At 43.1% G+C, this 14,622-nt stretch overlaps 1 protein-coding gene across 1 annotated transcript in view; it reads right to left on the reverse strand.

Moving 5' to 3' along the window:
* phf12b (PHD finger protein 12b) overlaps positions 1–14,622 on the reverse strand; it is a 76,142-nt gene that overhangs the window by 17,392 nt on the left and 44,128 nt on the right. The window contains exon 6 of the mRNA XM_068008239.1: positions 1,980–2,112. Coding sequence (XP_067864340.1) covers positions 1,980–2,112 — 133 coding nt within the window. The remainder of the gene's footprint in view (positions 1–1,979; positions 2,113–14,622) is intronic.

Genomic DNA, 14,622 nt, shown 5'->3' on the forward strand with positions numbered 1-14,622 from the left:
TCTCTGTGGAGTTAATCCGGATTCTCCTGCAGCTCGTCAGAGACGTTCTATGTAATGCCTCCACAATAGGGTGGGGGCGAAGAAATGAAGATTGAAAGGGAGGATAAATCTCCCCACCATCGCAGAAGCCAGTCTTCAGCCAATTCGACTCACTCCACGTGATATCAAGAAACAGCTGAGTGCACTGGATACAACAAAGGCTATGGACCCCGACAATGTCCCGGCTGTAGGGCTGAAGACTTGTGCTCCAGAACTAGCCGCGTCTCTAGCCACTGTTCCAGTACAGCTACAACACTGGCATCTACCAGACAGTGTGGAAAATTGCCCAGGTATGTCCGGTCTACAAAAAGCAAGACAAATCCAATCCGGCCAATTACCACCCCATCAGTCTACTCTCAATCATCAGCAAAGCCATGGAAGGTGTCATCGACAGTGCCACTTGGCACTTACTCACCAATGCTCAGTTTGGGTTCTGCCAGGACCACTTGGCTACAGACCTCATTACAGCCTTGGTTCAACCATGGAGAAAAGAGCTGAATTCCAGAGGTGAGATGAGAGTGACTGCCCTTGACATCAAGGCAGCATTTGACCGCGAGTGGCACCAAGGAGCCCGAGCAAAATTGAAGTCAACGGGAATCAGTGGCCTCCAGTGGCTGGAGTCTAGCACAAAGGAAGATGGTAGCGGTTGTTGGAGGCCAATCATCTCAACCCCAGGACAATGCTGCAGGAGTTCCTCAGGGCAGTGTCCTCGGCCCAACCATCTTCAGCTGCTTCGACAATGACCTTCCCTCCATAAGGTCAGAAATGGGGATGTTTGCTGATGAATGCACAGTGTTCAGTTCCATTCGCAACCCCTCAGATAATGAAGCAGTCCGCATGCAGCAAGACCTGGACAACATCCAGGCTTGGGCTCATAAGCAGGAAGTAACATTCGTGCCAGACATGTGCCAGGCAATGACCATCTCTAACAAGAGAGAGTCTAACCACCTCCCCATGACATTCAACGGCATTACCGTTGCCGAATCCCCTGCCTTTAACATCCTGGGGGTCACCATTAACCAAACTGGACCAGCCACATAAATACTGTGGCGACAAGAACAGGTCAGAGGCTGGGTATTCTGCAGCGAGTGACTCACCTCCTGACTCCCCAAAGCCTTTCCACCATCTAGAAGGCACAAGTCAGGAGTGTGATGGAATACTCTCCACTTGCCTGGATGAGTGCAGCTCCAACACTTAAGAAGCTCGACACTATCCAGGACAAAGCAGCCCGCTAGACTGGGACCCCATCCACCACCCTAAACATTCACTCCCTTCACCACCAGCGCACCATGGCTGCAGTGTGTACCATCTACAAGATGCACTGCAACAACTCGCCAAGGCTTCCTCCCAAACCCACGACCTCTACCACCTAGAAGGACAAGAGCAGCAGGTACATGGCAACAACACCACCTGCACATTCCCCTCCAAGTCACACATCATCCCGACTTGGAAATATATGGCTGTTCCTTCATCGTCGCTGGGTCGAATTCCTGGAACTCCCTAACAGCACTGTGGGAGAACCTTCACTACACGGGCTGCAGCGGTTCAAGGCGGCAGCTCACCACCACCTTCTCAAGGGTAATTAGGAATGGGCAATAAATGCTGGCCTTGCCAGCGACGCCCACATCCCACAAACGAATAAAAAAACATTTAAGGCTTTTTAAAAAAAATATAATGGAAGTGTTCCCTACACACTACCGTCATCTTAAAATAAGTGTTAATAAGTGTTAATACCCCTCTCCTCAAACTTTCCCCCAAATAATTTGGACACTCCGCCCTGGAAAACATTAGCAAACTTGTGCAATGCCTACACAAACCATATAGTAATTAAAGAATATAAAGCACAAATGCTAATCACTTTCAGTTCAACTTTCTAAGATATAAAATAAAAAATAGGCAATTTTGGTGCAGATATTTGACAGGAGGGCAAAATTGCTTACCACCACATGTTCAATGTGATTGGGGCACATCCATCTCCCCGTTGGCATAGCAGTAAGAGGTGGGTCCAGGCAGTCCATGTGAAACAGTAATGGGCAGTAATCACACTGGACAAGGGGCGCCACTCTACAGCTCCTAGAAAGTAAATATCACATTGCTACAGTCATCACTTAGTTGTAAGCAGAAACTAGTAATAGGCAGCAGACACAGAAGTAGATTTTACTCATCAATGCCAGTCCTTTAAATTTAGTTAGCAAGTTACACAATTTTACTTAGAGAAAGAATGTGTGGAACACAAAACAAAGTTAGGAGAAAAGGCAGAAAATGAAAATAAGGGGACAGATTTTCCACCTTTGCATCGAGGCTCACCTGAGCAGAGGAAAATTGGATGAGCGGGCAGCATGCTCGTAACAGAGCCCGCTCAATTTTTTGCCCATTAATTTAAATGGGCAGAAAATCAAGCATGTTGCTACGGGCATACAATCTTGCTTGCCTAATTTTTGTTTTGTGCTCCACCTTGCTATAACCAAGAGAAGGAACATCTGCTCCCATATGTCCATATGGTGATCCATTAAAATGAAGCATTTTATATACCATGGATGGACTTATAAATAACAAAATGCCTCAAATTTGATAGCAGTGCTTTTAAATGTACAGTATAGATCACAAGGTAGGTTTGGATGAAGGCAGCTCTTTGGTGCATTTGATTTCATTTTTCCTGGATACTAATTCTGCTGTCTTCTGGTTATAGCAGCCAGCTGTTTCTTGAACTGTCCTAGCCTCAAACGTCTTTCCTTGCAACACATTTCAGCTGTTGATCATGCTTCTCCATGAAGAAATATTTCCTGGCCTCTGTCCTAAACTTGCCCTTCATAACCCTGAGGTACTTGTCCTGCTGCTTTGATGCATTGGTTCTGGGTTTACTTTCTCTATCCTTTAAAGTATCTTGTACCTCCAAGGTAACCTGTGATGCCTTTTTAATGAGGTTGAACAGCCTTTGAGGCAGAACTCCAGATGTGGCCACAGTCCTACATAAGATTTGTACACCCCAACTTTGTACAATTGATTCCCACTGATCTGAGGAATCGGTTCATCTGTCTAGTCAAGGCAGCCGGATGCGTTGGGGTCACTGGGAGAATTAACAGTAGAGAGATATCAGCAGCTTTTATTTTCTTGTTGCAAACCAAAGAAATGGTATGGATTCAGCCATTTTATAAGCTAAGATCTTGTCTCTGGGGTTAATCCAATGGATCTGAACTTGGTGAGGGATTTCTTTACCTTAGCAGTGGATGATGGCTTCTTGGAGGGACCACAGAATTTTATATTCATAACACTATGTCTATAACTGCAGCCATCCACATATGTAGTAGGATCTGGAAGCAAAGTCTGCAGAACTCCTAACATAATGCAGCGATTGGACTTTGTGCTACTGCTTAATAAACATCAAGGGGTCCATATTATGTATGCCGCTTAACTCCAGCATTCAATATCATTTGGCTTTTCAAGATTCTATATATGGGAACTACATCCCTTCTATGCTGATAAAGGCTGACCACAGTACCCAGACTTAAAATTTAAAAAAAGGGATAGTCCTTTTGGTGGTGAATTCTAATTTGCCAGCAGACTGGACCAGCTGCTGAGTCAAGGAAGACCCTTTTAAAGGCCAATGCTTACTTTTATCCTCCTCCAAGTTTAGCGATTTGAAGATGACGGCCCTGCCATCACTAGAGTTCCAACAAGCAAGGGTTGGGCACCAAGATCAATTCCTCCAAAACACCTGATGAGCAAGCGAGTTGGTCTTTTAAACAAATGCCTAATTAAGAGCAGTGCAGGTCACCTCACTTCACTGTGGGACAGCATAAAGGTTTGGTTCAGAGGAAGGACTTGAGGCAGGTTAGGATCTTATTCCTTACTCGCATGGTGAAAAGGCAAGACATTGCTTGGTAATTACATGAAACAGCAGTCAGCAGCACAGTCAGAGCTGCAGAATCAGGAACAGGGATCATTGAAACTGCAGTGCCAAAAAACTCAAATGTCTCATTAAGCCACTTTCTAAACACCATGTTAGACTAATTGGGCACGATTCTTCAAGATGCTTACTGCTTGTGCATTTATCCAATGCAGCCAGCAGAGATACGTCAAACCTAAAAGGTAAGTCATGCCATTTTTTTGGGCAATTTCTGCATATTCTCAGTTATAGAATGGCAAATGGAAATATAAAGATTGGTGGTTCAGTTTGTGTTTCTTGGATTTGGTAGCTTCAGTTATTATCAGATTCTATGAGACACTGGACCATTGTTATCTGGATCTAAAAAGCGTCAACAGATTTTGCTAGTAGCCCAAAAGCTTTAAAGTCACTGTGCCTACGGTCTGTTGCATGAAAGAAAAATTTGCATTTATATAGCACCTTTCATGACTTCAGGACCTCTCAAAGCACTTTACAACCAAGGAAGTACTTTTTAAGTAGTCACTGTTGTAATGTAGGAAATGCAGCAGCCAATTTGCACACAGCAAGGTCCCATAAACAGCAACGTGATAATGACCAGAAAATTTATTTTAGTGATGATGATAGAGGGATAAATATTGACCAGGACACCGGGGAAGAACTCCCCTGCTCTTCTGCAAAATAGTGCCATCCACCTGAGGGGGCAGACAGGGCCTCGGTTTGACGTCTCATCCGAAAGCCGGCATCGCCAACAGTGCAGCACTCCCTCAGTAATGCACTGAAGTGGCAGCCTACATTACGTGCCTAAGTCCTGGAGTAGTGGCTCAAACTGACAACCTTCTGATCCAGAGGTAAGAGTGCTACCAACTCAGCTAAGCTTACTTATGGATGGGACTGAAAGGGAAAATGGGGAAATGCAAATGTTATTGTGATACTTGTGTGGTGTTTAAGCAAAAACTTGATTTGTTTCCTTTCAGATCTTTCTGTCTCAGCAATTAAATGCATTTACTGAGAGAACATTGGCATTTGTTAAATAATCAAAGCTTCAATTTAAATGGTGCATCAGTTTAATGCACAACACTGTATATTTGGAGGCCTGGGTTAGCATACCAATCGCTCCTGGGGATGAGATGCTGGACCAAATGGAAAAGTAGGAAACAAAACTTCTTGTAACACACTTCCTAGTGGTTAAATTCAGGGGGACTTGGACAATTCATTGGGTAGAGGCAAAACGAATTTTAAAAGGTGTACAAATTTAGGAAATAAACCTTTGGGAGGATGACCAGTTCTGTGTAAAACTGGCCACGCCATCTCTCTTTTTTTGAATGCAGGAAAAGAATGAAAGCTTAATGATGGAATTTCAATTCAGCATGTTCAGACAAAACTTGTTCCCTGTACTATTTAAAAATACACTTAAATGAAGCTACTTCAAAAGTCAGATTGAAATCTCAGGAACATTACATTCTCACGGTAACAACTCAAATAGAAAATGCAAAGCTCTTTGTTACTAATAAGATGAAGTATTAAAAATAAAAGACAAACTGGGCCAATAATCAAAACTCCTGATATAAAATTTATTGCAAATTGTGAAAAATAATTTAAAAGCACCACCAGAAGTATCTCATTTCCTTATCTGTAATGTATAAAAGAGCTTAAATGCAAAGCCTTGCAATAGTATTTTTTTTGAAGCTCAAATGTACTTGGATACGATAGCATAGTGGTTATGTTACTGGACTAAATCCCGCCATGGCACCTGGGGAATTTTAATTCAATTAAATAAAATCTGGAATTAAAAAAAACTAGTATCAGTAATGGTGGCCAAAAAACTACCTGACTGTTGTAAAAACCCATCTGGTTCACTAATGCCCTTTAGGGAAGGAAACCTGCCGTCCTTACCCGGTCTGGCCTATTCGTGACTCCAGACCCATAGCAATGTGCTTGATTCTTAATTGCCCTATGAAATGGCCTAGCAAGCCACTCAGCTGTATAATCACGCTAAAAAATCATAAGAATAAAACCGGACAGACCACTAGGCACCGGACACAACAAAGGCAAACCAAGCCCAGTCGACCCTGCAAAGTCTTCCTCACTAACATCTGTGCCAAAATTGGGAGAGCTGTCCCACCGACTAGTCAATGAACTAGCCTGACATAGCCATACTCACAGAATCATACCTTTCAGCCATCCCAGGGTATGTCCTGTCCCACCGGCGGGTGGCGGTACAGTGATATACAGTCAGGAGGGAATGGCCCTGGGAGTCCTCAACATTGACTCCGGACCCCATGAAATCTCATGGCATCAGGTCAAACATAGGCAACAAAACCTCCTGCTGATGACCACCTACTGCCCTCCCATAGCTGATTAATCAGTACGCCTCCATGTTGAGCACCATCTGGAAGAATTACCGAGGGTAGCAAGGGCACAGAATGTACTCTGGGTGGGGGACTTCAATGTCCATCACCAAGAGTGGCTCAGTAACATCACTACTGACCGAGCTGGCTGAGTCCTGAAGGACATAGCTGCCAAACTGGGCCTGCGGCAGGCGGTGAGCGAACCAACATGGGTGAAAAACCTACTTGACCTCGTCCTCACCAATCTACCTGTCGCAGATGCATCTGTCCATGACAGTATTGGTAGGAGTGACCACCACACAGTCCTCGTAGAGACGAATTCCCGTCTTCGCACTGCAACGTGCTGTGTGGCACTATCACCGTGCTAAATGGGATAGATTCAGAACAGATCTAGCAGCTCAAAACTGGGCCTCCATGAGGTGCTGTGAGCAATGTAAGAATTCTGGGAATTCCACTTTTTCCCTGAGTATGTAAAACTTTGGCCATTGACCAAAATCCTAAGATGGAAGGATAGGTGAGAGGTCACCAGACGATCAACAACACACACAGTGGAAGGTGGGAGAATTACTGCTTCAGACATGTCTCTGTTTTAATGCAAAACCTACAGCAGGTGGTCAATGATCAGCACTAATTCGAGAGGCAGTAGGCCATTGAGAGAGGCAACTGCTCCAGACATGGTAGAGCCATGCCTCGGTTCTGATGCAAAACCAATCAACACCTAGGAAGTGGGATGAAAAGGGAGCCTTGTGTGACAAGTGCTCGACGATGGGAATGAATTTGAAGAACAATGGCCCATCGAGAGAAGCAATTGCAACATGATGCAAGACCATCAAAAGCCATCAAGGACTCTTAAGGACTTTATAAGAACTGTTTAAACAGACATGGAACGAAGAAAACTATTGTAAGAGAGGGGTATATAAGTGGAAGCTCGAAACCCCTCTTCCTCTTGTTTTGCTCCCTTGCTTCTTAGCTTTTATCTCTTTTCCAGCTCTCTCTCTTCCTGCTCGTTTCTTTTTTTTTCACCCGAGCTCTCCAGGGAGGAGAGCAGCTTCCAGCGAAACCAACGAACCCTACGTGAGCGAACCGGTCAGCCAGACCTGCAAGTGCAAAGGATTGGTGAGCCTCGACCGTGCGCGCGCGAGCGAGAGAGAGAGAGCGAGCTAGGTGTCTCCAGGGTCCCCACCAACCTCTTAGTTTAGCGGGATAAAGTACTGTAGTGGGTGTGTGTAACTCAATGTACTGTGTAGGACCGTTTTTATCGTTATTATCTTCCTGTTGACGGTATAATAAAACCAACATTCCAATTCAATTCAAACACCAAGTTTTGTGTTCTCTGTGCTATTCGGCTACGTCATCCATCACCGGGTGCGTTAGCATAAGTCCCATTTTCCTGAACCCCCGATCCGTGAGGTATAAGTGTTCCTTGGCTAGACCAGGGACCAGATGTCTGCACCGATCAATAGGGTGAGAACCCCAAAACACCCTACAGCCATCAGCAGCAGCAGAATTGTATTCCAGCACAATCTGTAACCTCATGGCCTGGCATATTCCTCACTCTATCATTACCAACAAGCCAGGGGATCAACCCTGGTTCAATGAGGAGTGTAGAAGAGCATGCCAGGAGCAGCACCAGGCATACCTAAAAATGAGGTGCCAACCCGGTGAAGCTGCAACTCAGGACTACATGCATGCTAAACAGCGGAAGCAACATGCTATAAACAGAGCTACGCCATTCCACAACCAACGGATCAGATCAAAGCTCTGCAGTCCTGCCACATCCAGTCGTGAATTAAACAACTAACGGGAGGGAGAAGGCTCTGTAAAGGTTCCCATCCTCAATGATGGCGGAGTCCAACACGTGATTGCAAAAGACAAGGCTGAAAAGTTGGCAACCACCTTCAGCCAGAAGTGCCGAGTGGATGATCCATCTCTGCCTCCTCCTGATATCCCCTCCATCACAGAAGCCAGTCTTCAGTCAATTCGATTCACTCCACGTGATATTAAGAAACGGCTGAGTGCACTGGATACAGCAAAGGCTATGGGTCCAGACAACATCCCGGCTGTAGTGCTGAAGACTTGTGCTCCAGAACTAGCAGCGCCTCTAGCCAAACTGTTCCAGTACAGCTACCCGACAATGTGGAAAATTGCCCAGGTATGTCTTGTCCACAAAAAGCAGGACAAATCCAATCCGGCTAATTACCGCCCCATCAGTCTACTCTCAATCATCAGCAAAGTGATGGAAGGTATCGTTGACAGTGCTATCAAGCGGCACTTACTCACCAATAACCTGCTCACCGATGCTCAGTTTGGGTTCCACCAGGACCACTCAGTTCCAGACCTCATTATAGCCTTGGTCCAAACATGGACAAAAGAGCTGAATTCCAGAGGTGAGGTGAGAGTGACTGCCCTTGACATCAAGGCAGCATTTGACCACGTGTGGCACCAAGGAGCCCGAGTAAAATTGAAGTCAATGGGAATCAGGGGGAAAACTCTCCAGTGGCTGGAGTCATACCTAGCACAAAGGAAGATGGTAGTGGTTCTTGGAGGCCAATCTTCTCAGCCCCAGGACATTGCTGCAGGAGTTCCTCAGGTCAGTGTCCAAGGCCCAACCATCTTCAGCTGCTTCATCAATGACCTTCCCTCCAACATAAGGTCAGAAATGGGGATGTTCGCTGATGATTGCAGTGTTCGGTTCCATTCGCAACCCCTCAGATAATGAAGCAGTCCGTGCCCGCATGCAGCAAGACCTGGACAACATCCAGACTTGGGCTCATAAGTGGCAAGTAACATTTGCGCCAGACAAGTGCCAGGCAATGACCATCTCCAACAAGAGAGAGTCTAACCACCTCCCCTTGACATTCAACAGCATTACCATCGCCGAATCCCCCACCATCAACATCCTGGGGGTCAACATTGACCAGAAACTTAACTGGACCAGCCATATAAATACTGTGGCTACAAGAGCAGGTCAGAGGCTGGGTATTCTGTGGTGAGTGACTCACCACCTGTCTCCCCAAAGCCTTTCCACCATCGACAAGGCACAAGTCAGGAGTGTGATGGAATACTTGCCACTTGCCTGGATGAGTGCAGCTCCAACAACACTCAAGAAGCTCGACACCATCCAGGACAAAGCAGCCCGCTTGATTAGCACCCCATCCACCACCCTAAACATTCACTCCCTTCACCACCGGCGCACCGTAGCTGAAGTGTGTACTATCCACAGGATGCACTGCAGCAACTCGCCAAGGCTTCTTCGACAGCACCTCCCGAACCCGCGACCTCTACCACCTAGAAGGACAAGGTCAACAGGCACATGGGAACACCACCACCTGCACGTTCCCCTCCAAGTCACACACCATCCCGATTTGGAAATATATCGCCGTTCCTTCATCGTCGCTGGGTCAAAATCCTGGAACTCCCTTCCTAACAGCACTGTGGGAGAACTTTCACCACACGGACTGCAGAGGTTCAAGAAGGCAGCTCACCACCACCTTCTCAAGGGCAATTAGGGATGGGCAATAAATGATGGCCTCGCCAGCGACGCCCACATCCCATGAACGAATAAAAAAAATGTCAGTGTATGCAATTCCAATTTTTACTCCTTTTCTACTGAAATCTCAACTAGGGCAGCTGGAAGGGCACTCGAACTGCCTGCAGTATCCCCCAGGCTAGTGAGGACAAAAAAAAGTTAGGATCCCAAAGTTCCCATATTATTTTTTAAATTGCATATTGTACAATATGAAGTGTCTGAGTGCTTTGGCCTAATACCAATTCAGCAGAATATGTGGGAGGATGAGGCAACAGTCAAACATGTTCTAATGCTAGTTTGCATCTTTTAATTAAAAAATAACTGTGTCTGATGGAGGTCCTTAAATTCAGCAAGAACCAGTCGTGCAAAATTCAAATAAATATGTTTGCATGCATGAACGTTTTATACGACCTGGCCTGTAATACCAGAAAGCCAAAAATGACACCAAATTTGCTGGAAGATAATCAAAATATTTTAAAACTGAGATGACATTTTCATCTTTAATCATAGAATATTTACCAAGAACGATATGACACACAGACTGATGCTGACAAGGAACTCATGATAGGGAGGACTGGATTTGCCTAGTTTTGGAAGTACTATACTTAGCTTGAGCAAACTAGTTTCTTCTTTCAGATGTGGGGCACGGCTAATGCATACATTAACCCAGTATCTGCTGAGATGTTATCAAGTTTAACTTAAATCTTTGTGTGGATTTCAACTAATGCGGCGGTGTCATTAAAAATTAAAGCTAATTGATCAGAATGAAAAACACTTATTTCGATGATCAATTTAATACATCAGAGAAGTACTTGTTACACCCAATGTATGCTCTGTCCAGGAGGAGAGAGATCAATGAGGTCTTTTAATCCACTTGCTATTGATTATAATGCATCATATGTGTCATAATATGCTGGGACATGTGCAATACTGTGACTAACCCAAAATTTGTTTTTAAATTCCATGCCTCAAAATGATTTATTACTCATACAGGTTTGTACCTGGATCAAAGGTTAGCAAGTGAACTACTTAGTCATCTGTTAAATTAGATTAAAGAAAAATATAAAAAAGGATAAATTTTACACTTACATGCAGTCAGTGTGCAGCCTCACCCACTAAATGCACACATCAGGAAATTGCTGTCGCACAGCCTGAATTTCCCATTGTACATTCCCTGCAGGTGAGGCTGCTTGACAGGAGTGCCCACTCAGAAAATCTGTCGTACATCTATTTTTTCCTTTCCTTGTCTCCTAAAGGTGTCAACTCATGTTGGGCTATGGTTGATGAACATCAGAAGTCCTCCAGTACCTTCCTAAGTGGCCATTGTTTTTGTGTGACCACAGGCAGTGAGCGTAGAAGGGTTATTTGACTGTGATGGACATCACACCTGAGCCCAATCATCGGCTTACCACATATACGTACTTTCTAGAAACAGCTTATTGGATAGCAGTCGGGAATGAAAACAGTGGCTGATTTTTCCAGTCTCTAGCCTAAAAAGGCTCTCAAGCTAACTGTACACTATATTTGTGAGACCACAGAAGTTGATATAAATTGGGAATCTAAACTGGGAACTTCCTGGTCTGTATTGCTCATTATCTTACCTGGTCTTGCATTTACTCACTGAGACTTTAGAGGAGCCTGTACATTTCTGGTAATGTAGTGACCAAAATATTCCTGCATCATTGGAACTTCTGCACTTGGCAATATCTACTCAAGGACTTTGGTCAAAACGGGGGAAAATCATTTGGTGAAGCACAATCAAACTATAAATTTTTACATCTCCTACAAGGCGAGATTTGCCTAAAAAATTCCAAAGGCAGTGAAAATAATGGTCTCTGAGGGGTTCTGGAAAACCCAAAAAAATCACCTTCCCTAATTGTTACTGCTCCAATATCCCTGGTTCTGTCTTGTAAATCCAAACATCGCCTACAACAGGCAATGTAGCACAACAGCATCAAAACCCTCCACTACTAAATATCAGAAGTACCATATATTAAACAAAACAGTTGGTCTAGCATGAGTCACAAGTACAGTCTATTCTTCAGTTAAAAGTAGCTTAATTCAAATTATCTATTAACTTGAATTGACATCATGCAGAAATAGCTTTAAGCTGTTTTATTTGCATTGCTTAATTTGAATTACTGTTTAATTCAATTTTTTTGAGAAAAAACAAAACTTTGAATTAACAGGAGTAGAGTATTGTATCATAATTGGAATGCGAATGATCTAGTTAAACAGTTGTGTTTAATTAGCACACTTTCACTCGTTTACTGCCGTGCAATATTCCAGATCAACATACAGCAAATTATAAATTGCTACAATTTTTTTTTACTAAACCCTTCAAAATCTCAAATTGCTATGTTTTTAAATTCAGATATTTTACTTCCAAAAGATGAAGCTATTTCCTAAACCCTTCACTGGTCTACTATACTTACAGAAAATCAGGCAACATGTTTTGAATTTCTGGCTGATGAAATGGTTAGAACGGACTATCATTTATAGCACTATATTACTTCTACTACAGCTATGAAATTTTATCCACAAACTTAAATATGAGGTTAAAAGAGATGGCAACTTAATGGGCAAGTACATACTCCTTTGCATGTCTGCAGATTATTTTTAGTCCCTTTAGCTCCTTGGAAATATGCAATTAAAAAGTTAATTCAGAGTCCAGGAAGTACTGCACACACACCATCAACCTGCAACCTGCCAGGGGAATTTCAGTGGAACACCTTGGTTATCCAGAGTCGGACACCAGTGCAGCTGGCTCACTTTCGGTCTGACAGCCTTCTGTTTTTGTCCAGAATTAAACCACAATCAGGTCACTGCTTTGGGTGGGGGAGGGGGCAGGTGCTGCAGCTCAATGAAAAACATCTTCCAGGCTCCATAGAAGATCCCTTCAACTAGAGATTTCTTGGGAAACAATTATAAATAACCTATAATACATTACGGTGTAGGTACCTTACAGTCCAAGAACTTTCTACGCGTTATTCTCTTTTTATGCAGTACTGGACATACTTACTCAAGTTAATATACAGTGACTCTTTATCACCACAATACTATTCTCCATGTTCTCAAGTGATTCTTACAACACAGTATTGTTATCCAAAGTCATTTTGCTGTTCAATTTTTTTAAAAAGTCAAAACGCAGTTTAAACAAACATTATTTATTAATAATCTAAAGAAATGTGTTGAAACATTACAGTGCTAAAGCACATTTACTAAAATTACTACACTAAATATACTATAGAAAGGGAACTGACGAGGGTTATAATATAATACGCGTAGATCCAATTTAAAAGGAGCCAAAAGAAAGCGTATGTATTGATATGGTGCTGAAAATAAAGGACTGAAAATTGGCAATAGTAACAAGCGTGTAAATAAGATATGGAAAGATATACCTCATTATTGCTAGATCTTGAAAACTGTGGCCTATTAAGGTAATGGCATTTTGTAGTTACAATAACAATCTAAGTCTATACTCAAGGTTCACAAAATTTAAAACACAAATGCTTGATGAAGGAGTACACATCTAAAATGTCATAACTAGTCTTTTATCTCTACAGAAGCTGACTGACCTGCTGTGCATTTCCATTTCTATTTATTTTATAAAGATGTGCTAATAGCAGGTAAAGACAGTATGGTTTCTCTCATGTTAACTGTAACTATATGATACAAATAAACAGTTGCATTAGCATCTGAAAAGGGGTAAAACAGATTAATACCTCAGGATGAGACAGAAGATTCCAACCTGAAATGTTATTTTGTCTTTTCCTTTTTAGATGCTGACAGGCTCGTAGTGCATTTCCAGCTAGTTTCTTCCAATTTCATATTTCCAACATGCAGTTCTCTTTTTACTTGTTCTCACAAGTTAAATGTTCTGACAGAGTGGGTTGGATTGTGCCTTGTTACAATAACTTGCATTTATATTCCTTTTAATGTAGAAAATATCCAAAGGCACACAGATGCCTGAGGAAAACAGGCACCGACCAAAGGAGGAAAGATTAGGATGATTGATCGACAGCTTTGTTGAAGAGGTGGATTTTAGCAAGAGTCTAAAAAGCGGAGAGGGTGGTACAGAGGCTTAGGGAGAGAATTCCAGAGAGTGGGACCCAGGCAGCTGAAGGAACAATGGTGGGATGACGGTTGGGAGATGCATTAGTGGCTGGAGTCAGAGGAGTGGAGTATTCAGGGGCAGGGTTGTAAGATTGGAGGTCATTACAGAAATAGAGATTTAAACATAACATTAAGAATTTTAAATTTGACACGCTGGGGACCGGGATCCAATATAGGTCAGTGAAGATATGGTCACTAGTCAAAGAGTTGAGGAACATTTTACTGGTTTTCAGAAGGCCAATCACACTGTCCTACATTATTTTGTTTGAAGTTACCTAAGCACCTGGTAGCACAAATTGCAACACTATATAAAACTGGAGATGTACATACTGGCTATTAACAGCACAATACAGTTTGTTGGAAAAACAACTTTTGAGTCACTCAGGTGACAAGCCAGTGTTCAAAGAGAATCTGCAGACTTACAGAACGGGGGTGGGGTGGGGGGGGGGGGGGGGCGGAGGGCAGGAAAGAGCGTTAAATATCGGAATTGAGTTAAGGATCAGATTTTGTGACAACAGAATAGGGATTCTGAGTTTAGACAGTCAAAGTTCAGTAACACATATTCATAGATGGAGCTCTATTAAAGGCAGTTTAATAATCAAGTCAAGTGACATACTTAAAAGCGTGTGAAATTCAGGCAAAGAAAATTTTGATGATTTTTTTTAAAAAGAAACTCTTTAATTGATAGGAACTCCTGAGAATTC

Source organism: Heptranchias perlo, chromosome 28 (genome assembly GCF_035084215.1).
Source record: "Heptranchias perlo isolate sHepPer1 chromosome 28, sHepPer1.hap1, whole genome shotgun sequence".
NCBI classification, from domain to species: Eukaryota; Metazoa; Chordata; class Chondrichthyes; order Hexanchiformes; family Hexanchidae; genus Heptranchias; species Heptranchias perlo.